The 24,240-nt window shown below is 35.9% G+C and overlaps 3 protein-coding genes across 6 annotated transcripts in view; 2 read left to right on the forward strand and 1 right to left on the reverse strand.

The window, feature by feature from the left end:
* The window catches only part of LOC126976632 (uncharacterized), a 35,089-nt gene extending 18,106 nt beyond the window's left edge, over window positions 1–16,983 (reverse strand). For 2 of the 4 annotated variants that reach the window (XM_050825114.1, XM_050825113.1), the window contains exons 1-2: window positions 16,853–16,975; window positions 5,814–5,918 (exon numbers count right to left, since the gene is read on the reverse strand). In XM_050825114.1, the coding sequence (XP_050681071.1) occupies window positions 5,814–5,918; window positions 16,853–16,932 (185 nt within the window). In that variant the 5' untranslated portion in view covers window positions 16,933–16,975. Of the gene's footprint in view, window positions 1–5,813; window positions 5,919–16,852 lie in introns of all 4 variants that reach the window. The other 2 variants (XM_050825116.1, XM_050825115.1) reach the window with 2 other exon arrangements.
* Window positions 1–24,240, forward strand: part of LOC126976639 (uncharacterized) — a 103,587-nt gene that overhangs the window by 40,378 nt on the left and 38,969 nt on the right. The gene's annotated exons all lie outside the window — the stretch shown is intronic.
* LOC126976600 (period circadian protein-like) lies at window positions 21,451–23,664 on the forward strand. The gene has a single exon (XM_050825010.1). The coding sequence runs from the start codon at window positions 21,596–21,598 to the stop codon at window positions 23,099–23,101; it is 1,506 nt and encodes a 501-aa protein (XP_050680967.1). The 5' UTR covers window positions 21,451–21,595; the 3' UTR covers window positions 23,102–23,664.

The following is a 24,240-nucleotide window of genomic DNA, read 5'->3' on the forward strand; positions in this document are numbered from 1 at the left end:
AATTGCCTTCATATTATCGGTAGTGACATGAGCCCGTTGTTATAGAAAATTTTGGGGCTTCTAATATAAATATGAGACAATTTGTTTTGGTAGTCCTATCTTGATATTAATCTGTCACTGTCTAATGAATAAAATGAATAAAAAGAGACCAAACAGGATATCAGAAGTTGTAAAGTCAGAGCTATATTGCAAATGTATTAATTAGCACCTCATGCTTATTCTAGCGTTATCAAAATATCATGACTTTTGACTATTACCTTCTTTGGACGTTATTGACGTCCATGATTCATTTTGAATCATTAGTTAAAGTTTGAAGACGCATAATCGTCTCAATTAAGAATCACAAAAGAATACACGGTTCATTAGGTTAGCGAACTCTTGCGGCACCCAAATATCCAATTTTTGTTGTTGTATACTTAACGTTAGCCCGCTTGCATTGCGTATTTTCTTTTTTGCAATGAAATTTTAAAATGCATCGGGTTTCTCCATTAGTATCATTTCCACAAATGAAAAAAAGATGGAGAAAACATTTTAGTAATTTGCTTCTTTTTGAAATGAAACATCTTAATGTTAACAAAATTATCGAGTTACTAACAGTACAACCAAAGATATTTTATTACAAGTTTATACATTCTTCTTCTCAATCGTTCACTCTTGCCAGAGTGGTCGTGGTTGCCAAGATGACGCAACATTAGTTGCCGTTGGTCTCCACAGTTATGGGTCACGCTGCCTCCCTCGCGATGCTCCTCCACTTTTGACGGTTTGCAGCATTGCGGGAGCACTCCACAACAGGGGTCACTGTTTTGATAATGTCCGTCCATCGCGTGGTTGAGCGTCCTCTCGCTCTTTTCCCCTCCACCTTGCCCTGCACTATCAACCGCTCAATCGATCCTTCATTTCTGGAGATGTGACCAAAGAACTTCAGAATTCATAGTTGCACAGTCGACGATAGCCTTTCTTTTATCTTCAGTTCTTTTAAGATGGAATTGTTGGTTCGGAAAGCCGTCCAAGGGATCTTCAGGAGTCGTCTCCAACACCACATCTCTAAGGCATCAATTTTGCGGCTCTCTTAAAGTCTAGGGGACCAGGTTTCAGCCCCGTAGAGGAAGATTGGAAACACAAGACACCTCATAAGTCGAACCTTGGTGGTTTTGGTGATCCTTCTGTCCTTCCAGATCTTATTGAGCACATCGCCTTCGGATTTCCAGCTCGCAACCTCCGGTATTGGAGATAGTAGAACCAAGATAGGTGTAGGTTGGCACCACCTCACAGTTGGCAATGTGTTGAAATTCTACCCTGTTGTTATTTACGCGGTCTACTATCATCATCTTGGTTTTAACTCTGTTGATGGCCAGTCCGAATTCAAAGCTGGTTATTTCCAAACGTGTTAGTAGTTCTTCAATATCCTCCTTTGATTGGGCAAGTAGTGTAGTGTCGTCCGCATATCTGAGATTACAAATTTTGCGCCCTCCGACAGATATGCCTTTATCCCAGTCCTCGAGAACAATCCGCATTATGTGCTCGGTGTAAATGTTAAATAGTAAAGGTGAAAGGATACACCCCTGTCGAACGCTACCCTCTGTTTTGAAATTTGTCGAGTCTATTTCGTCCACCCGAACAGCTGCTGTACCATCTATGTATAATCTTTTGACGAGTTGTATCAAATGCAGAGGTACTCCCATTTGTGATAGTACGTGCCAAAGTTTTGTCCATTTAACAGTATCAAATGCTTTCCGAAAATCAACAAAGCAGATGTATAGAGGGGTATTGAACTCCCTAGCTTTCTCTATGATTTGACGGATCACAAGTATTTGCTCTCGTGTTCCTCTACCTTTAACGAAACCAGCTTGTTCGGGTGCGATTTGATGTGACAAATAGACCTGAAGTCTTGTATTCAAGATGTGGAGTAGTACCTTGCTGGCATGGGATATAAGAGAAATCAGTCTATAGTTATTGCATTTTTTCGTAGAGCCTTTCTTATGCAGCGGAATGAATAAGGAATGTGACCATTCTATTGGCCAACACCCTGTTTCCCAAATTTTGCAGCTGATGGTGTGTAAGACCTCAACCCCCGTGTCTCCCATGGCCTTAAAAACTTCTATAGGCAAGTCATCAACTCCCACGGCCTTAATGCTCTTAAGACGCAGGACTGCAGCACGTACTTCATCTTTCAATATTGAAGGTTCTTGTTGATTTTGTGTTGATGAACAAGAGTTCATCAACACAAAATACCGCGCCGATGTCGTTCTGCACAGTGTTGCGATCGGAAAACAGTGATTTGCAGTAATTCCTCCATATAGTAACAATTTCCTTTATTTCTGTTATTGTTACACCAACGGAGTTCTCTATGGCCCAGGTTTTCGGCTTAAACGTGCGAGTTAGAAAGCGTATCTTATTATGGAGATCCGTTGTTTCATACTTAATGGAGTGCTGTTCAAGTTCTTCACAAATCTTTGCTAAAGCACTGTTTCGGTCGCGTCGACATTCAGCCTGTATCAAAGCACTTATTTTATTAAGTTCAGATACTGTTGTTCCACTGACTTTCAAACTTCTACGATCTTCCACTAGCTTCCATGTCTCTTTTGACATCCAATGCTGTCGTTTGGCGTTAGAGTTTTGTGGTTGTGTCTCAGTAACTACCTCTTTGATAAATTTCTTTGCGGATAGCCATAAAGAATTGGGGTCCATTGAGTCTGTAGTTCCTGCCAGCCACGTGCTATGCTTTGGTACAAGTGATTCTGTGAATGATCTTTTATCAAGTATTTCTATTCTCTTTGTATGCTTAGTTGGTCTCGCATTCTGCAACTTCAATTTCAGTTTGCCGATTAATAGTTGGTGATCCGAGTGACAGTCAGCACCTGGCAAGGTATGTACATTCGTAACTGAGCTCCTCCATCTAGATCTTATTAGGATGTAGTCGATTTGGTTTCGGTGCTTACCATCAGGCGAGACAACCGTCTTGCGTGATGCTTGAAAGCGGTGTTTATAATAGTCAGGTTGTTATTCGCAGCAAACTCTATCAGTCGTTCTCCTCTTGAATTCCTAACACCAAGTCCATATTTTCCAATAATATTTCGGAGATCAAAATCATTTATGGTGGTTCCAACTTTTGAGTTGAAGTCTCCGATGATGATAAGCAGTTCTCGTCTAGGTATCTTAGTTATACAGGTTTCGAGTTCATTATAAAACTTTTCAACATCATTATCGTTGGCAGTGCTTGTAGGAGCATAGACCTGGATTACGTTCAGTGGAGCTGGTGATGCATATAGTTTCATGGATATTATTCTATCACTGACGGGGTTATATCCTAGAACAGACCGATTCAGTCTTTTTGGAATTGCAAGGGCTACCCCAGAGTAACTGCTTGTTTCATTTCCGGAGATGTAGAAGGTGTATTTTTCGGAGTCACGGTGGCCACTGTTTTTCTAGTGCGTTTCACTGATTCCAGTTATTGTCATATTACAGCGCTCAATTTCATTTTCCAGAATATGGAGTTTCCCGTCGTCTAAGAGTCCTCTAACGCTCCAGGTACAAAAGCCTAGTTGTTTGCGTAGGTTAATATATCTTCCCGTAGCATATTTTCCATGGGCAGCCTGGTTGCCTGCTCCACCATGGCCGGTAGCCAATTTCCCATCCTGAGCCCCGGAAAATTCAGGACGCCGGTCGCTACGCGGGTTGCTAGGCAAACATTCTCTTTTGACAACTTGTATATTCATCTTTGCAACTCTCATGGGACAGTAGCCGCAGTGGTTTCCCGTTGCCTTCTGCGCCAGATATTTTTGGGGTACTTAGTACTCCAAGGTCACTGTAACCTCTACCAGCCAGTTTCCTGGCCAGGTGTATGGATATACCACCATTGGTCGGTCGCCATAACCTCATCTGTTGTCTATCTAGTTTATCTACTATATGCGAAAAGACTTTTCCTCCGACCAATTGTGTGTTTCTTTAATTCATACGAGATCTTATCTGATGTACGTTTCTTGAGCGAGAAAATAGTTGATAGTTGTAATAGCGAGAAAATAGGTGATAGTTTCTTATCGGTGGTGGGACAAGCGCCTTAAGGCCCACATTAAAAATTTAATTATTAGGCTAAGCTTATCAGTGCGTGTAACAAGATACAAGTAAAAGCAAAGAGGATATACCACGTAAGAGCAAAGAGGATATACTACGTAAAAAGAGGTGGAACTGCCTAAGTGAAAATTTAAATTTTGTTTAGTATGAAACGTGCACTGATTAAAGTGATGAGAGGAGCTTATTGGTACTTTTGAGAGTCTGGATGGCTTACATCTAATTAATGTCGATACTGGAAGCATCAAAGCTCAAGAATCCTCAATTTGTGAATACAATTGACTGAGAGGATTCACCGTCCAGACTTGTCAAAAATTGTAACATCAAAGAAAACCCGATAGATACAGGGAGTGGGCTTTGAGAAAAACTGTGGTTGAAGCCCAAGCAAAGTACGGAAAAAGAAAAAAAGAAAGACTACCTACAAAAATAATAAATGCTCGTAAATCACTCAATGGGCTTTTAGATAATGCTGTTGTTGGTATTCAAGAAATAGAAGGTACAGGAAAGGAAAAGTGGAATTACCTACAAAAAGAAATGAGATGCCATCAAAAACATAACTTGTAAAAAAGACACATCTCGCTCTTAACAATCTCATATAACATGTATCTAATCTTATATATAAATTTCTCGTGTCACAATGTTCGTTCCCTTACTCCTCCGAAACGGCTTGACCGATTCTCATGAAATTTTGTGAGCATATTGAGTAGGTCTGAGAATCGGCCAACATCTATTTTTCATATCCCTAAGTAATAAGGGTTGTTCACCCTTAATTTATTTTTTTAATTTTTAAAATACATACAACTTCAAATTTTCGCCCATTTACGATCAACAGTTACTTTTGTATCGCTATTTTAATATCGGCAATACAACGTTTGCTGGATCAGCTAGTATAAGATATATTTACTTGTGAGACACATTGTGTTTTTAATAAAAAAAAATATTAAAGATTCATTTCATTAGATGGCCAATGTAATATATTTATTTAAAACATAAAATATTTTTAATATTGATATCGTCACTAGAAGATATATAATATAAGTTGTTAGGTTAGCTAATCACGTAATAAATTAAGACAGAAATACCCTTAAGTAGGGACTGAATAAATTGACCATCTTGGTATTACTCACAACTTATTAGGATAGAAAAACTTTGATGGTACTACTGACTTACGTATACAATTAATGACGTATACATTTATATATTTATTTATATATTTTTTACGTATACAATTGTCGGTAATCGAATAAAATATCTATACAAAACACATCAATACAATATACAAGTTTTACCCAAACAGATTTTTGCTAACGACTTCAAAATTGATTTATTTAGTTCTTCCATGGAAACTTAGTAACTGCTCGTTCTAGAACTTTCTTTAGCGAATATAATGAAGGCCAAGTCTTCTAAAAGTGGCCATAGTAAGTAGTTCAAGAGATTTATATGTGTTAGACGAGAGCCACTCTTCAGCTCTTATAAAGTTCCGGAACGTTGTGTTCATATCTGTCGTCTAACAGTGTGTACTTTAGTTTAATTTTAGTTAATCTGCAAGCAAAATTTAACTTACCTAATAAATATTCAATTTGAAAGTGAAACTGTAGGTGAAGTGAAGTACAAAGTGGGGGTGTGCGATTTTTATGTCTTCAAGTGTATGTAGGTAGCATTATTGATGAAAATCCAGAAACTTACATATGATCTAAGTACGCCACCCTATCTAGACTTAAGAAATAGTTACAATAGTTACATACGTATCAGCTCGTAATCTTCTCCAAATATCACGACATGCCCCATTTACAAGTTGTTGACCATCAGGGCAGTTTGTGGGAACAGTAACGACATTTCTTAGACCGAACCTGAGAAAAAAGAAAACGAGAACCTACATTTAGCTCAAGTATCTAGTTCAAGGTCAGCATATTAAACAATAGCTACATATTTTAAATCTACATGTACTTCTACACATTGCGTGTGGATTTTTTTTAACATACTTTATTAGTGAGTGGAAATATTATAATTTATACGGTAAATAGTACTGTAATGGAAAAAAAGTTGTTTTTTAAATTCAATAAAAGCACTTATAAGGCAAAAGGCATAAAGGCATAAAGGCATAAAAGGCATTAAGGCATAAAAGGCATTTATTTTCTGAAAATTGATTCCTTTAGAATTCGTTTTGATGTCATTTCTTATACTACTAGATACTACTACCGCTTCGGAAACAAATGGCGCTCTGAGAGAGAAGAAGCGGCGCAAGAAACTCTCCCATGATTTTTTTTTGCGCTCTTTTCAATACAAATATACAATATTCACATATATAATCACAATCTAGTCCCAGGCTGTCCGATCATTTAGATATTCAGCAGTGGAGTAATAGGATTTACGACAGAGCCATTTTTTTATAAAACATTTAAATTTATTTATAGATAATGCCTGAACAGTGGCTGGGACTTTATTATAGAAGTGTATACATTTACCCTTAAAGCTATTATGTATCTTATGAAGCCTACTAGAATAAGCTACAAGCAATCCCTTATTTCCAGTGTTATAATAATGAAAATCACTATTAAGAGCAAAAAGGTGACGATTTTTGTGAACATATATTAAATTTTCATAAATGTAATGACAATGAACAGTCATAATATTTATTTCTTTAAATTTTTCTTTCAGTGACATTCTATAACCAAGCTGATAGAGAAGTACGAACTTTTGCAGAGCAAACACTATATAAATGTCAGCAGCATGACCCCATAGTAATATACCGTATGTCATGATGCTGTGAAAACAACTGAAGTACACTAATCTAGCGGTCGCAACATTCGTGTACTCTCTAAACTTTCTAACTGCATATGCCGCAGAGCTGAGTCAGAGTGAGGGCAATATGTGGTCCCCACTGAAGCTTTTTATCTAACGTGATACCCAAGAAAACCGTAGTGTCCACAAGTTCCAATCTCTGGTCATTTATAAGAACGTTGTTTTATACCTCCGCTGTGTTTGGTGTAATGAACCGTAAACACTTTTACTTACACTTTTTTTTACTGTTTAGTGCAGATTATTCGTTTCAAACCAACGCACTATCTTTGAGAGTGCATTGTTTACCTCGTCGTCAATATCCGCACGTCGCTTCACTTTAAAAATAAATGAAGTATCATCAGCAAACAATACAATCTCATGGCTATCATCTACCACAAACGGTAGATCGTTAATATATATAAGAAACAAGAAAGGACCAAGAATAGAACCCTATGGAATAATTCCCACAGGTTTTCCCGAAGACCGTTTGCCATTTACATCGACTATCTAAACTCTTTCGCTTAAATATGATTTTAACAGATTTAGGGCTCCATTTTTCACTCCATAATGTTTTAGTTTTAGGAGTAAAGTTTCATGGTGGACCCAGTCAAATGCCTTGGACAAATCACAAAAAATGCCTAATGCATCCTGTGACTCTTCCCAGGCGTCAAAGATGTGCTCAATGAGTCTAGTACCCGCATTTATTGTTGATAAGCCCCTAGTGAAACCAAACTAAATTTTGTTCATTAATTTACAAAAATGCATTTGTGAAGCAAAAGTTTTTCAAAAATTTTACTAAAAACAGGCAGCACTGAAATAGGTCTGAAATTAGCAGGGTCAAAAGAACTGCCCGATTTAAACAAAGGTATAACTTTGCTGTATTTCATGAGGTCAGGGAACACACCCTCATCTATGCATTCATTAAATATTATTGCTAGAAGAGTTAAGGTCGTCACAATCGGGATTTCGGAGAAGTATTTGTCAAATTGATTTGCAATTTCTATTTCCGAATTTATAACGCGATTATTAATATTTAAACAGATAGAGGTGTTACGGCAATTCGATCTACCAGTTTCATTGTTAATTACACTCCAAGTCGCTTTTACTTTATTATTACTGTTTTTAATTTTATCTGCAATGAAACGTGTTTTTGCTTCATGACAAACTACTTTAAAGAGCTTGGAGTATTTTTTTTACATATATTTTAAATTCTTCATTATTATTGTAATGTTTCTCATAATAAAGCTCATATAAGCGTTTACGACTTTTGTGGATGGGATTGTTGCCCAATCATTAAAACAATGTTTGTTGTTTACTGTCACCGTTACTGGAGTAAAAATCCTGTCAAATTCCTCACAGAAGGAATTGAAGACTAAGTTATAGTGAAAATTAGCAGTTTCACCACAGTGTATAAATGGTATCGTATTTACCAAATTATTTCTAAACCTCTCAAGACGGCTACCCGTAACAGGTATAATCGTCACCTTTTTTGGTCTGACATTGTCCAATCTTGTATTTACTTTTATAAGTTGCCCACTATGGTCGGACTGAAGATTATTAATTATGAGTTTACTAGTAATAGTTAGTTAAAATATTATCTGAACAGGTTGCTGTTGTAGAAGTGATTCTAGTAGGTTGGAAGGCTAGTACAATTGGTAGGAAGGCTAGTACAATTGGCCGAAGGTTCAAGTAAGTTTATATTAAAATCTCCACATATTGACTTGCTGGTTTTGCTAAATTTTGATAGTACCTCCTCCATTCTATGTTGAAATTGTTCATATGATGATATGCAAAATGGAATGGATTGTTATTATACATTTATCAATTATGCTGCTTATAGGATTGGTATTAATTGTAAATTCTTCATCATCCAGACATGATGCTTCTAGATGATTATACGACTCCAGATCCGGTGGAAATATGTAGTTTATTTAATACTCACTTAAGGTCAGCTTTTAATGTTTATAATAGTCCAAAACAGAGTAATTGATTGATTCAATCAATTTTACAATCCCTCAAGTTTTTCTGTATTTAAAAAACTTGGACCTGATGGAATTCCACCCTTGTTTTACAGAGATATTTCCATGAATTTGCTGAATCATTGATAATTCTGTTCAGAATAAATCGTTTATATCTCCCATATTTAAAATTGGTAACAGACACGATATTTCAAATTACTGAACACTCTCAAACATAAGCTCAATTCTAAAATAATTTGAGAGATATATTTATCATACACTTGCTTAAATAGCTTGACCAATTACAATTCCTGAACAGAAATGAAATGAAATGAAATGATTTATTTGTATGAATCGTGGTAACATAGTTGTTAACAATTAATTGGTGTACAGCACAATTCGCCAATATATCGGCATACAAATATTTGATTGTCAATATTGGAATATCATATTTAATTTATACTTATACGTTCTTAATACACATTACATAGCTTTAATTCAATGAGATAATATAAAATAAACATTAGTTTGTAGGTACCTCTCAAAAATTACATTTGAATACTATTATTTTTGGCTAAAGAATTCTTTTAAACTATAAAAGCATTTATCTATTAGCCATAATTTTAATTTTTTATGCATTAATGTTTTAGGCATCTCTCTAATATTCTTTGGAAGGTGGTTAAATACCCTAATACACATAACATTTGCGTTATTTTGATGAAGCGCTGTTCTACAGTATGGCATCAGAAGGCGAGTTGGATCTCTTAATCCTAATATGGAATAGTCCTTTGCTGGTTTAAAAAGTTCACCATGTTTTTTAATGAACATACAAATTTCTAATATATATAGACCAGTAAGCGTTAACAGACGGTGCTTTTTGAATAATGGTCTACACGATTCTAGAGGACTGACATTGCATAAAGCTCTTATACATTTTTTTTGTGCCAGAAAAACATTTGAAATATTAGTGGAGTTTCCCCATAGTATTAACCCGTACCGTAAAACTGACGCAATATAACCGTGGTATGCAGTAAGTGCAGCATTAAAGGATACAGTTTGTCTGAGCCTTCTTAAAGCGAAAACGAACTTATTTATTTTGCCTGCCACTGTATCACATTGAGCTTTCCAGTTACAATTGCAATCTAATATAATGCCTAAAAATTTTATTGTGTTTGTTTCTTTAATCGTTAGGTCACTGTGTGTTATGTTTAGAGATTTATGTATTGTTTTATAATTAGAATGCATGGCTTTGTAGGTGGAAAGCCTGCAGAAAGTAATCGTTGCAATTTTTTTGATAATGTTTATTGGTCTGATCATTACCCTGTATCTATACAATGTAATTTTAATTTAGTTAAGCCTAAGCTTTGTACACCTAATGTTAGTGTAAATAGAATAGTCTGGGGTCAACGTGACTCGACTCAAATAGAGAAATTTAAAAATGTATGTGAGTCTAGAGAGACTTTGTGAAATTGATTTTCCTTCAGAATTAAGAAACTGCTCAGATTATATGTGTTGTAACAAAAATCATAAAATCCTATTAGATAGCATGTATGACGATATTATTTGTATACTGTCGGAGGCCGCTCTATGTAGTTATAATGTTACCCAAAAGCGTAGAGGTAGATACATTACCGGGTGGAATAGGCATGTCCGCGGCGCTCATGGGAGGGCTCGGCTTTGTTTTCAAGCCTGGTTGTATGGGGGTAGGCCTGGGGCCGGCCGTCTTTATAATGATATGTGTGAAACAAAGCGCGCTTTTAAGTCAAAATTAAAGTGGTGTCAGAATAATCAGCAACAAATAAAAATGGATATTATAGCCGACTTACACTCACACAAGAAGTTCGGTCAGTTCTGGAAAAACACAAATAAAATGAATCATAAGCCGGGTGTCTCCCCATTAGCGTGGCGGGAGTACACGAGCCTAGGGAAATTGCCACTATGTTCTCCCACCAGTTCAGGGTGCACTCACCTCTGGGACCAGCGCGGCAGAAGCCTGATGCAGAGGATGGTAGTGAGCGTAGTGTTAATTTTACGGCAGAGGAAGTGTGTGCGGTGATCAGAGGCATGGTGAGAGGTAAATCCCCGGGTCACGACAGCCTTAGCATCGAGCACCTGCAGCACGCGGGTGTACACTTACCCAGAGTGCTTTCTATGTTGTTTACCCTGTGTATAGGTCACTCCCATCTGCCTGATAATCTGATGCGCACTATAGTTGTACCAATAATCAAAAATAAAACTGGTGATGCATCAGATGTGAACAACTATAGACCGATCTCTCTGGCCACAGTGGTCGCTAAAGTGCTGGACAGTCTGCTCGGTAAACATCTGGATAAATACGTCTCGCTAATCGACGCGCAGTTCGGTTTCAGGCCCGGGCTTTCCACCGAGAGTGCTATCCTGGCCCTCAAGCAGACTGTACGGTATTACACTAGTAGAAAGACCCCAGTATACGCATGCTACCTTGATTTATCGAAAGCTTTCGATCTTGTATCGTACGACATTCTGTGGGATAAATTAAGGAATGAAACGTCTATACCTAGGGAAATCGTGCTATTATTTATGCATTGGTATAATATGCAAAAGAACTATGTAAGATGGGCAGGCTCTGCCTCGGAGGAGTTCGGACTGGAATGCGGGGTGAGGCAGGGGGGGCTGACCTCTCCTAAGCTCTTCAGCCTGTACGTCAAACGACTGATCGATGAGCTCAGCAGCTCCGGCGTCGGGTGTCATATTGATGGAGTGTGCGTGAACAATATCAGCTACGCAGACGATATGGTGCTGCTGAGCCCATCGATTGGTACTAATATATAAAATATATAATTGGTGCTAATAAAGCCTTCGATTACGAAGGCTTCTGAGAATTTGTGAGTGCTATGCGGTGGCACACGGGCTCAAACACAACGCGAAAAAGAGTGAAATAATGATTTTCTGGCCGGATAAAAAGCTATACACATTCGTTCCGACATTCAGCTTATGTAGTACAGCTCTAAATAAAGTTAAGCAAGTGAAGTATTTGGGTCATGGGGTTACCGAGGACCTCAATGACAATATAGATATTGAAAGAGAGCGCAGAGCGCTGTCTGTCCGATGCAACATGTTGGCCTGCAGGTTTTCACGATGCACGGAGACTGTTAAAGTTGCGCTTTGCAGCCTATGGGTTAACTACACACTGCGGCCATACAGTGATCTGCGTGTTCAATATAATAACGCGTTCCGGGTGCTGATGGGACTGCCGCGCCACTGCAACGCCTCCGCTATGTTCGCGGCAGCTCACACAGATGGCTTTGCGGCCATCATGCGCAAGCGGTGCGCTTCTACCATGCGCCGCATGCGCGACAGTCCCAATACCATACTGCGTGCGCTGTCGGACCGGTGGGACTACCCGATGCTGGATCATTGGATACGGCTGCACGCAGTCGTATAGTAATTTACCGTCATCATAGGGAGGTCCACCCTGTTATTTTATTTTATTTATTTTCTAAATAAGTGATTTAGTAAGTAATTACTAACACTATGTTGTAAGTTTGCAAATTGTACTAACAAATATGGATGTAGTCTCATGAATGAATTCGAAATAAATGATTATTATTATTATTAAATGTCTATGCGTAGTGGAATGTAGGTTGATGCAGTGCACTGATTATACAAAAGCTTTCGATACAATTTCATATAGTATTCTTATACACAAACTAGATCAAATCGGTGTAAATTGTGATTTACTTGGAATATCCTCTTATCTTAGAAATTGTAGTGAGGCGATTGCAGCAAAAGGATAAATAAAAATAAAATAAAATAAAATAAAATTAAAATAGCCTTTATTGCAGCAACTACATTACATTTAAATATATTGCATAGCTTAATTATTAAAAACTTTTCTTGCTGCCCTTTTCTTTTAAAAACTTTCGTGTCCCTCGACATAGGCCTCCTCTAAATTTTTCCAAGTCGTTCTATCTCTGGCTAGACCAGTCCACATGCTTCCGACCAAGTTTCGGATGTCGTCCTCCCATCTTTTGGATTGCCTGCCTCTTTTTCTTTTTCCGTTTCTGGGGTACCACTCCGTCACTTTTTTCGTCCATTTTCCAGAATTGTCTCTGATCATATGGCCTGTCCATCGCCATTTTTGCTATTTAATAATTTTGCTTACATTTTTAAATTTAATTTTTTCTTTTATGTCCTGCAGCTTCATTCTGTCTCTCAATCTAACACCTAAAACGCTTCTTTCCATAAAAATTTGGCAAGTTTTTAGAGTTGTGAGATTTTTCTCGGTTAGGGCCCATGTTTGTGATTTATAAGTTAAACATGGTAGTATGCAAGCATTAAAAACCTTTCTTTTGTCCTTAATGAGAATATGCTTGTTCTTCATCACTTCGCTGAGCGACCAATATCTTTTCCAGGAGTTCGTGACCCTTCTATCGATTTCTTTTGTCATACAGTCTTTAATTGATAATAAATGCCCCAGGTAAACATATTCGTCTACATATTCAATTTTTTTACCAGATGGTAATGGAAGAAATTAAAGTAGATACTTTAATTTCTTTTCTATCAGAGTTTGTCATTATTTTAGTTTTGTTGACGTTCATTGTGAGGCCTACTTTAGCACTTTCCTCTGACAATTGTTGTAGCATATGCTCTAGTTTCTTTGAAGACAAGAAGCAAAAGGATACTGTTCATCATTAGACTCTGCTTCGTCGGTCGTTCCTCAGGGTTCACATCTTGGTCCATTACTCATCATAGAGCCCGAGCATTTTGTTGGAGTTCGGCATATTAAAACTCTTATCAATAGCATGCATTGATTTAAAATTTATTTGTTCTTAACGGGACTTTCAACAAGAACTTTGTTTTTCAATATGGTCACAGCGGAACCACAAGACAGTTTTGAGACATTTAGCTGATGACATGAGCATATAAACTGTTATATAACGTAATCACTATTGTATTATATTTTTTCCGTCTATCAAGTATAGCATTTTTATTCAAGCTCTTAAATGCCAATATAAATATCTTTTGATTCAAATATCAATCGGGATTCCGTACTCAGCACTATCCCATTTCACTTTTTACTTTGGTGACCCGCCCGGTCATCATTCCCTGGTTAAGTAGACTACAATTAATTTAAAGTTAGAGATTAGTCGATTGATCTATTCAGCGACAATATATCGAAATTTAATGATAAATTAACTAAAAACCTTGATTCTTCAGTGGTAGATATCAGATAGATGTTAAGATTCTAGATATTGTGATTGTGTGTTTTATAATATTAACCTGAAGTACATATTTATTTATTTATTTATTAGGAAGCCAACGAGCATACAACTATCTTAATCTATGGACGCATTTAAAAATTCTTTTATAATGTTGTACACTCCACTTATAGCCTATCCCAACATGCAAAATAGGTATAATATGCATTCTTTGTTTACAATTTAATGGTAAAGATAATTTTGAAAAATAAAATAAAAATAAAGCCACAAGGAAAAGGCTGATAAAAAAAAATTGGTACTTACATAATAAACAAGGAAAAAAAGCGATAACTACGAACAATGACTAACTATCTCGTAGTACTTTTATAAATTTTTTAACTACTTTTTTGAAACATGTGTCAGAATGTAGAAAAATATCTGTGCCAGCTCTTTATACCAAATTGTTGTGGAAGACAACTACTCTATACGAGGGGGTGGCATGAACGTTGTTAGCTTGTTCATAATAATATGTGACCGAGCACGACGCTTTGGTATCGCCAATCGAACCCTTCTCAACAGATGTGGGCATATAATTATAAAATCATTCCAAATTTGATTTCAATAAAATAAAAATAGGATGTTTTTAAGTTGTTACAATATTTATGGCCAAATAAGTTCAAAATAGTGTTATAAAATATTTAGTAGTCACTTCTGTAAGAGAAACACCAGTAGGTATATCAGATATGCGGCGCTAATGATCTCGTCATTTAATTATCAAGAATTTAAAAGCATGAGCAACTCTTAGGAAAATACAATCTTTAATATTTAATACTAATTGATCACTTTTTTTGAATGGAAGTCGATTTTATCATAACTTGTGTTATCACCCGTGATATTGTGATTAAAAATCAAATACGTAATTGTTTTACATAAATAATATATATGTATGTAATAATTAGCGCTTAATAGCAATTTTATTGTTATCGATAAGCTTCATGCGATTATCATCTTGAATTCGATTTTTAAATAAAATTTCAAACGGTATTCTCTAGCCATCTTGCTGTATATTGTTGACTAGTTGTTGTTGTTGTTGTTTGCGGTTGTTGTTGATAGTTTCTATTTAATTCAAGTACAAGTAGTACTGGTCAGACGTTACCAAATACAATTAAACTTGAATATAATTTTGCAGTTATATTGTCGAAATTGAAATATGTATAGTTCGATTTTATGAAATTGCTAATTTGAACATATCTGTGTTTCCCGTGGTTTTCTTTACCATCAAGTGATATGCATACTAATCTTCTTGCAAACTTATTCAAAATTTTTTGAAATGAAATGGAATATTTTATTTGCACGAAACATTGTACTTAAGATAAAGGCATAAAGGCATAAAGGCATTTATTTTCTCAAAATTGATTCCTTTAGAATTCTTTTTGATGTCATTTCTTATACTACTAGATACTACTACCGCTTCGGAAACAAATGGCGCTCTGAGAGAGAAGAAGCGGCGCAAGAAACTCTCCCAGCATTCTTTTTTTTTGCGCTCTTTTCAATAAAAATATACAATATTGTACAGTTGCTATAAAATAATCACAATCTAGTCCCAGGCGGTCCGATCATTTAGATATTCAGCAGTGGAGTAATAGGATTTACGACAGAGCCATTTTTTTATAAAACATTTAAATTTATTTATAGACAATGCCTGAACAGTGGCTGGGACTTTATTGTAGAAGTGTATACATTTACCCTTAAAGCTATTATGTATCTTATGAAGCCTACTAGAATTAGTTACAAGCAATCCCTTATTTCTAGTGTTATAATAATGTACCTTATATTATTAATAATCCAATATGTTTAGTCAATTGACATGCAAAATATGTTATCGTTTTGTCTACATGATCGTTATTGATCCATTAAGAATACCAAATTTTCTGTAAAATTACGCTAATTAGGTACATTGAATTATGCTCAAAGTACAAGATATGAAAAGTGAAATGAAAATGAATTTATTTCGGAATAAAACTTTACCACACTGTTAAACAAAACAATGTTGATGAAACCGACGTTTTTTGACACTTCCAGAGCATGTTTTCAGGGGGACTATTTGATTAATTTTAATAACAACTTATAACTACAAAGTACTATGTACGCCTCATTAGGGCAACTGGAAACCCAAGCGCTGGCAGCTATTTCGGTCAACGGATCAGCCTTGCTATCCTACGTGGAAATGCTGCCAGTGTTTTCGATACATTGATTTGATTTGATTAGTACATTGGAGCTCGCAGCTGATTTTATCATATCTTGGCGCAATTCGTACACAAACTGGGATGATGTTGTTGTCTAGGCATCTTTTAAGGAAGTTTATAGATGCTAGGAAACGAGATGCCTTTATTATGGTGTAACTTATGATTTGGTTGGCATTATCCATTCCGTACTGTTGCATATAGTTACTTCTTTGATTAACGCAAGTGTTACACATTTTCTGTCCCTCTGAAAACGTGCTCTGCAAAGGCCAGGTTAAATAATATTATAATAAAAATGTAACTTGTTACGCATATAAAAATACAGTTACTATTTGAAACAGTACGGACTGGAAAATTCCAACTGAAGAAGAATATTAGAATCATCGCCGGGCGACCGGGCGTTAACCGTGTACATGAGCTTACACGGCACGGTGCCTTACTGTTTAGACGGCAACCATATGCATGTTAAAAGGCACTTAACGTTTATGTAAATATCACTTGTCAATATTTCACGTGGTTAAACTTAAGTATTATATTTTAAAGTTAATGCAAATAAAGCCAAAGAAAAAGATGATGAAGATTATAATATAGAAAAAGTGAAAGCGTTTTCGAGAGAACTTACAACTCTTGAGCCGCTGGGTAACAGTTTCCAATGGGAGCACACGCGATTAAACCGACGATTGTCAACGCAAAGATTATCATTGTGACTATAAGCCAACGAGCACAACTGAAACTTTAATTGTTGAGGAATTAATTTATAGTACTTTATCTATAAATTAAAGTATCAAGATAAATTCAGTACTCTTGAGATATGTTATCTGCCTCTTTGTTGGTGCTGGGTTTGTATAAATACGGCTACTTATTATATTACATACACTAATTAGGTACTATGCTTAATCAATTTTTTTGGTGCACCATGCACAGTATGCCACACCACCGTTATTACACTTGTGAGAATTTGTAACGGTTATTAAAAAGTTATTGGGACGATTTTCTTTAATACCAATACATAGTTTAGTAAACTTGTCACAATTGTTACATCAATTATTTCGTATATTTATAAAATTTTTTCAGACGATATTTTTCGTAAAGCCTTTAATATTATTTTACTAGTGACTTACTTGACGGATTGTTCTTTATCCCCTAGATGGGGCAGAGGCTCCACAGTACTCCGTGGAGAGTCTAGAGCGTTTTACTTTACTCCAGCGCTTTCCAATAGTCTTCGCTTTTGCAATGACTTCCCACGCTGGGCTTGACTATGGCATATTAGAACATTGTACAATTTAAAAAACCATGGGCATAGAGCTCTGTAAGATCCGAAAATTTCTAGGGTGATTTGTCGACATCTTAGTGACGTCATTCCCAGACGATCATATACATACGGCTTGGATTTGTTCTACGTAATGCATATCATTTAACGAACCAAGCACTTCGTATCCTTTATACGGCGCTAGTCCGTAATGATCGAACAAGTCCAAAAACAATTCCTTAGACATTTGTATAAGAGGCAATATGGATACTATCCATTTATGTACCCAACACTCTTTTTACAAGGACATCTGAGCTTTGATTCACTGCAGTTACGTAGGTACGTAGCTCTTACTAAGTTTGTTCTCAAAATAATTCGGGGCAGAGTGGACTGCATATACTTATTACAACGTTTGTTGCGTTTCTTTGTACCGACCTCGTACGTACGCGCGCGGCGACACGCACTATTAGCGCAGCCACCTGCACGCACTCAAGCGCATAAGCACACGCCTGTAATACGAGCCATCTGTCTTCTAAACTCTGTACTTGAGGTAGCACCACAGTGTGATCTATTTGCCAGCTCGATGGAATGTTTGGTCAAAGAATGTTAGAAAAGATTTGAGAGTTTGATGCCTGTAAGCTCTATAAAATAAGATAACTAGTTTATAATTTTCATTGTTTGTTTTTTCTTTAGTATAATATCTTTGTAACGCTTTAGATTTAATCTGTAATGTTACATTGTATCTTTGATAAATAAATAAATAAATACAGTACCGTTTGCAAAATTGTTTTGAAATTATTAATACTCGTACTGTGCGAACTTATCTTATTTGTTTTTACTGTTGCTTGTTTTGATATAGATACCAAATTTGCGCTTAAATGAGAAGAAATATATTACATATAAAATATAACAAAGATTGTTAAACACTATTTCAGCAGCCTTTACAGTGAATATTTTAAAACGCTTAATTCGTATAAATAAAATTTAAAAATACAAATATGTACAAATACTTAATAATATTATGTAATAGTTATTTAAAATAAAACATACCTATATATAGATAAAATTATTATTAGTTATTTATTAAAAACAAACAAATTACTTAAAATAAATTTATTTATTTATGGTGACTGGACTACAGTCCTTAATTGTGTTGCCTTTGGTAATCTGCGGGGATAGTAATAATAGTATAAGCCAGTTTTTCCCAAATATTGTTCTGCCATGGCCCATTAATTTTCACACTGCCCCTCCGTGACCCACTTAGTACTTTTAAACCTAGGCTGGTGGTTACATAAGTTAAAATAAAATACATTAATTTACCTATTTATAACTAACAAATATTTACGATGCGTCGATCGATAGTAGGTAATATTTTTAACAAAAGGCGGGAATGTTGCGACCGGAATTAATTTTTAATTGTAATGAATTTAACATCTTTGGAATATTAGGAATCTGTCATTTTTATATGCATGTTCATTGAGTTTTGTCATTTTGGCGCCAATACATTGTACAATGTTTTGCGATATTAAAATGGAGTGGGGTGATAAAGAGAACCGAATCGCTGTGATTGCATTACACATGAATAGGTATGGCGCCAAATGCAATTTTTAAAACTCTCCATACGCTTGGTATTAGTAAAATGTTTGTGTACCTGGCTATTAACAGGTTTTGTATACTTACGAATGAGATAATTTTTACAATTGAGCAACATTTTAACAAACTAAATGACCATGGGCGAAATCCGACTTCAGTGATGAGGAGTGACTGAGCCATACTTTTGTGAAAAAGTTATCAAAACATAGGCAAAAGTGTATCACGATACCATTTTTGAGAAGATAGTGAAGTCCATGTTCAATAACCAAGAATGGTCCTTCCAGCAAGACTCGGCGCCGGGTTATAAAGCTCGGTCTACGCAGTCTTGGTTGGAAACTAACGTTTCGGACTTCATCAGAGCTGAAGACTGGCCGTCGTCTAGTCCCGATCTTAATCCGCTGGATTATGATTTATGGTCAGTTTTTAAAGAGTGCGGCTTGCTCTAAATGCCATTATAATTTGGAGTCCCTAAATTAAACCGGACGATTGGCAGTGAAAAATTTTCGAATGTGAAGAAATATTGAACAGTTCTCTAGGTAGAGCCGAAATCCACGTGGACGTTTTCGCTGGTAGTAGCTAGTAAACAATAACACATACATTAAACAATTCAGTGTGATTGTAACCCACTATGAATTTGTGGTTCAATGTTCACTGCTTCTTTGTGATTCAACTACTTAAATTGGTATATCCGCTGTAGAACAAATATGTAACTACTACAGTCTCTCACAAATTCTAATGTGTTCACACTCATTTAGTAGATATATTATTCCGATTTTTTTTTCATTCTATTTATTTTCGCAGCAGTAGAAAAAGTTGTAATACTACGTAATTTATTTCCATTATAAAAAAAATTAAATATTAGTATTCCCAGATAAATTATCAATTACATTAACGTTTTTTTTTCAGTTGCTAAATGGGTTCTTTAAAGTATCAAAATCAAATTAAATCTTTACGCCAGAATATCATAACGTGATTATCCTGTCGTTACCACTAATATAATTTCTTCTTACAGTTTTCAACATAAGGTTAGCTGAAAGAAAAAAATACGGGTTGCACTCCGGGACTGCCGGCAGAAGTGAAAACTTGAACATTAACGTTGTGCATTTTGGAATGGTTAAGGAATTATTTCACAGGAATTGCTTTATTTATCAGTATTAAAATACTAGTTTGATTGATGTGGTTAAATAAAATATTCATTAATTGCGCTATAGTAAACAAAAATTACAATTTATGAATTATTTATAAATTTAACACTTCAGAACTGTTACAAATATATTAAAATGAACTTTTAATTAATTTCAACAATTGTTTCATTACTTTCATTACCAGCATCGTCATCGCCAAACTATAAGACTGATACAATAGGTTTATGGTAGCTAAAGTAAGTTACAAAATAATAAAATAAAATTATAATTTAAAAAAATAATAAGTAGCAAAAAAATACAAGCATAACTATTGCCTTAGGGAGAGTCTTCGCTAATGACAAAGCTTAAAAACCAAATAATTAAACTGTAAAATTATTTCTCGGCTCAGGTTCGATCTCTCGACCTCGCGGTGTTTCGGCTTCGCAATCACAATGATTCCACCACTGGCCCAACGACAATTGTATGATCATTAAGTGGAAATAGCCGAACTATAATTAGTTAGAAATATAAATCATTCATCCATAATTTTAACGACTGTCTTACGAATTAACGATTAGGCCACGTGTCCTGACGCGAAAGACATTAAAGAAAAAGAAGAAAAAGAAATTTTATACCCATCACAAGAAAAGCGATAAACGCCGCTAAACAAGTTTACAGTTCAAAAACGAACATGTATTATTTAAGATCATTTGATAATGTTTCTTATTTTGTAAACTTACCATTTGACATAAAATGAAAAATTTAAATAAAAGATTTTATCATTCGTGGGGCTACCCTGCACAGACTGGTGATTCAGTGATTCCAATGCTAATATAAAAATATCACATATAAGAAAATTTCACTAACATAATTTGTTTATAAATGCAACTTCAAAAATGCTTTCAATAACATGACTTTCTATCTTTCCGTCGCAATTTTGGTTATAATATAAGATTCATTATTTACTGGTATATATATATATATATATAGAATACTGAAACATTTAATTAAGTTTAAGGGTCTGGCGAGTCCAATTCTGTTTTCAGAGACACAATTCTAGATGCAATTCGAGCAATGTAGAGTTAAACGTCCCCACATAGTTCTGAAATACAACTTTATGCGCATAAAATTCGATTCATTTAAATATTACGGCATTTATATATATTGGCATTCATTTACCATTCGAGTTTAGTTCGTGTTTGCACATTAGTCATGTATAGTGAGTAAGAACCCCACAATTACTACGGCGGGCGCGGGGTGTTGAGTGGACGATCGATCTAATTCTAGAAACATACTGCGTCAAGCGTTCGTGACTTAGTTTATTGATCAACATCGCCTTGGACGTGTGTGTTTAAGTATAAGTGCTACGTTTTCAAAGGTGTTTTACTAAAGCCGTAAAATGAGGCTGCTTACGCTAAGACTGATTGGTGTCATCCTTGCCCTTATAGTATTAACTGACTGTAAAAAGATGTCTAGAAGTAGAAGTTCAGGGAGGAGTTCCAGTCGAAAGACTAATTATAATCCACAACCAGCCCCAACGTCCTTCAGTAATCCACAAGCATCGGCACCAAAGCCATCATTATTCGGATGGCAAGAAAAAACACCGCAAAAGTCTCAGTCTTCTCGTCAGTCAAATACAAACAATCAGCGACATTCATATCCATCGAGTAATACAGGGCTTTCCGGTAATACACAACCCAAAAAGCATCAAATTCAACAAGAACATATTCAGAAGAGCAATGTTCCGCATCAACAATCTGCTTCACAGCCTGGGACACCAAACCAAATGGGACACTCGTATCCAGCTTCGAATGGCCTCTCCGGAAAATCAGGAACAGCTAATGGATACTCTCAGGGAACAGGTCTCTCCGGGAACGCAGGAACAGGTAATGGATACCCACAAGGTACGGGTCTATCCGGGAATACAGGAACAGGTAATGGATACCCTCAAGGTTCTGGGTTATCTGGACCTAATTTAGCTCCACCACCTTACCAAGCAGCTAATCCATCCAATACATATAGAACCCAAAACAACTATCAGCATTCTGCAGGCGCTCCACCTCCGTACTCTAATGTTGGTAATCCTCACTACAATCATGGTCCACCTCCACCATATTCAAATTATGGCGGTAATTACGGAGGCTATGGTGCTCAAGGTGGCTATGCTCCACAAATGCCTGGCTATTTTGGTGGCTATTCAAATTACGGTAAAGGGTTTGGTGGAGTAGGCCGTTCGGGAAGTAGTTTAGCTGGTGTTGGAATAGCAGGCGCAGGAATTGGAACTATTCTCACTGGCTTAGCGTTATGGAATTTGGCTAGATCAACAGGGCATCATCATCATACCGTTATCTATGACAATAGAGGTCAACCTGTTGCAGTAGCACCAGCAAATGGAACAGCACCTCCTGTGGACTCCATATTAGGTGATTTGGAAAACTGCACTTTATCGATCAACACAGAAAACTCTACAGATGTAATTGCAATTCCGTGCTCAATTGCAACTTCATTTACACCCGATGCTGACGTCAAAGATGCTAATGTTGACAATCCCGATGACAACACAAAATGTATTATAACGGTAATGACAAAGTCAGGTAAAGAATTTATGACAACAATTCCGTGTGCAGTCTTACTCAAATCAGCGGCCGAGAATAATGTAACGGAGAATATAGCTACAGCGGAGAACAGTACAACAGAAATTTCAAACATGACTATAGCATTTACCACTGATCTACCTGAAGCATTAAAACTTGTAAATGACAGTAGCGTTGCTGCAGAGCATAAATTAAACTGCACTTCTGAAGCTGGTGACGTCAAAGATCCTATTAATCCGTGTTTTAGTATTCAACACGACCTTACCGTAGTGCCTCTCAGTAGAGATGTGATATCAAATTCTACCAAGTGAAGGTATAAATTAAATAAATAAATAAAAAAAAAAACAACCAAAAAAGTACAAGAATGGTGTTAATGTAGTTATATTACGATCATTCTCAACAAAAGTGTTTCTAAAACTGTATGCTAACAATGTTAAAATAATAATGAACATACAGAACAAAATGTATCGGAGAAGAATGGGAGGAGTCATTGAAACGTTTCATATCGTTGAGATAAAATTACATAAGTTCGATATCCTGGCAATGCGTTTGCTGCAAAGAGTCTCGCAACTCATCAGTTGTACACGATCAAATTTAGTAAAACATACCCTTGCTACATTTTATTAAGAGTCAAATTTAAAAGCAATTATTCTGTACAACCTCTTCGTTTCGTTCTTTCTCAATCTAGAATGACATTAGCAGCAGAAATTCACCTGACGTTAAGCAGCTTCTTCTTCAGCAGACCTAAAAGGTCACCATAAGTTAATAAAGTTTCTTTTAACGTTATATGTCTTTGTTATTATTGAAATTTTTTATGAATAATTATAATCATCCAATTACTGAAATAATAAATAAATATATTTGAAAATATTAATATTTGTTTATATTTCAAACAGAAATACAAAATCGCCATTGACGAGGGATAAGTTATTGGTTATCTTAAAATTGCTTAGTTCAATTAACTTCTTTACGATATGTTCAAGAGTATTTTCCATGCAGGGGCATTGCATACCAATTCGAGCATAAACAACCGGCACGGCCGTACCATCCCTTTCTTGAGGCAGTTCAGGCCCTTTGTGACCCCCTATAACGTCGTTGTAGATAATACTAGAAGCCTGAATTTTCTGTTACTAAGCAAGAATTTCATTTCATTGTATAAACACAGTATATTCATATTATATTTATGTTATATTTCAAATTTAATTCAATTTGAACCAGACGACCCATAAGAATTATAACTAGTCAAAGTTTCTTAATTTTGTGACTCACTGACTGACTGACCGATCATCCGATCATCATCAAAACTCTAAGGCACTTCTAGCAGACATAGAAGCCTCGAGGTTAGATTACAATTGGTGCTTAGTGCATAAATTAAGAGAAAACCAAAATATTTTGCAATTTCGGTCCAATTATCTAGGAACACTAACTGCATACTTTGTAATCCTCTATA

This window comes from Leptidea sinapis, chromosome 41 (genome assembly GCF_905404315.1).
Source record: "Leptidea sinapis chromosome 41, ilLepSina1.1, whole genome shotgun sequence".
NCBI lineage: Eukaryota > Metazoa > Arthropoda > Insecta > Lepidoptera > Pieridae > Leptidea > Leptidea sinapis.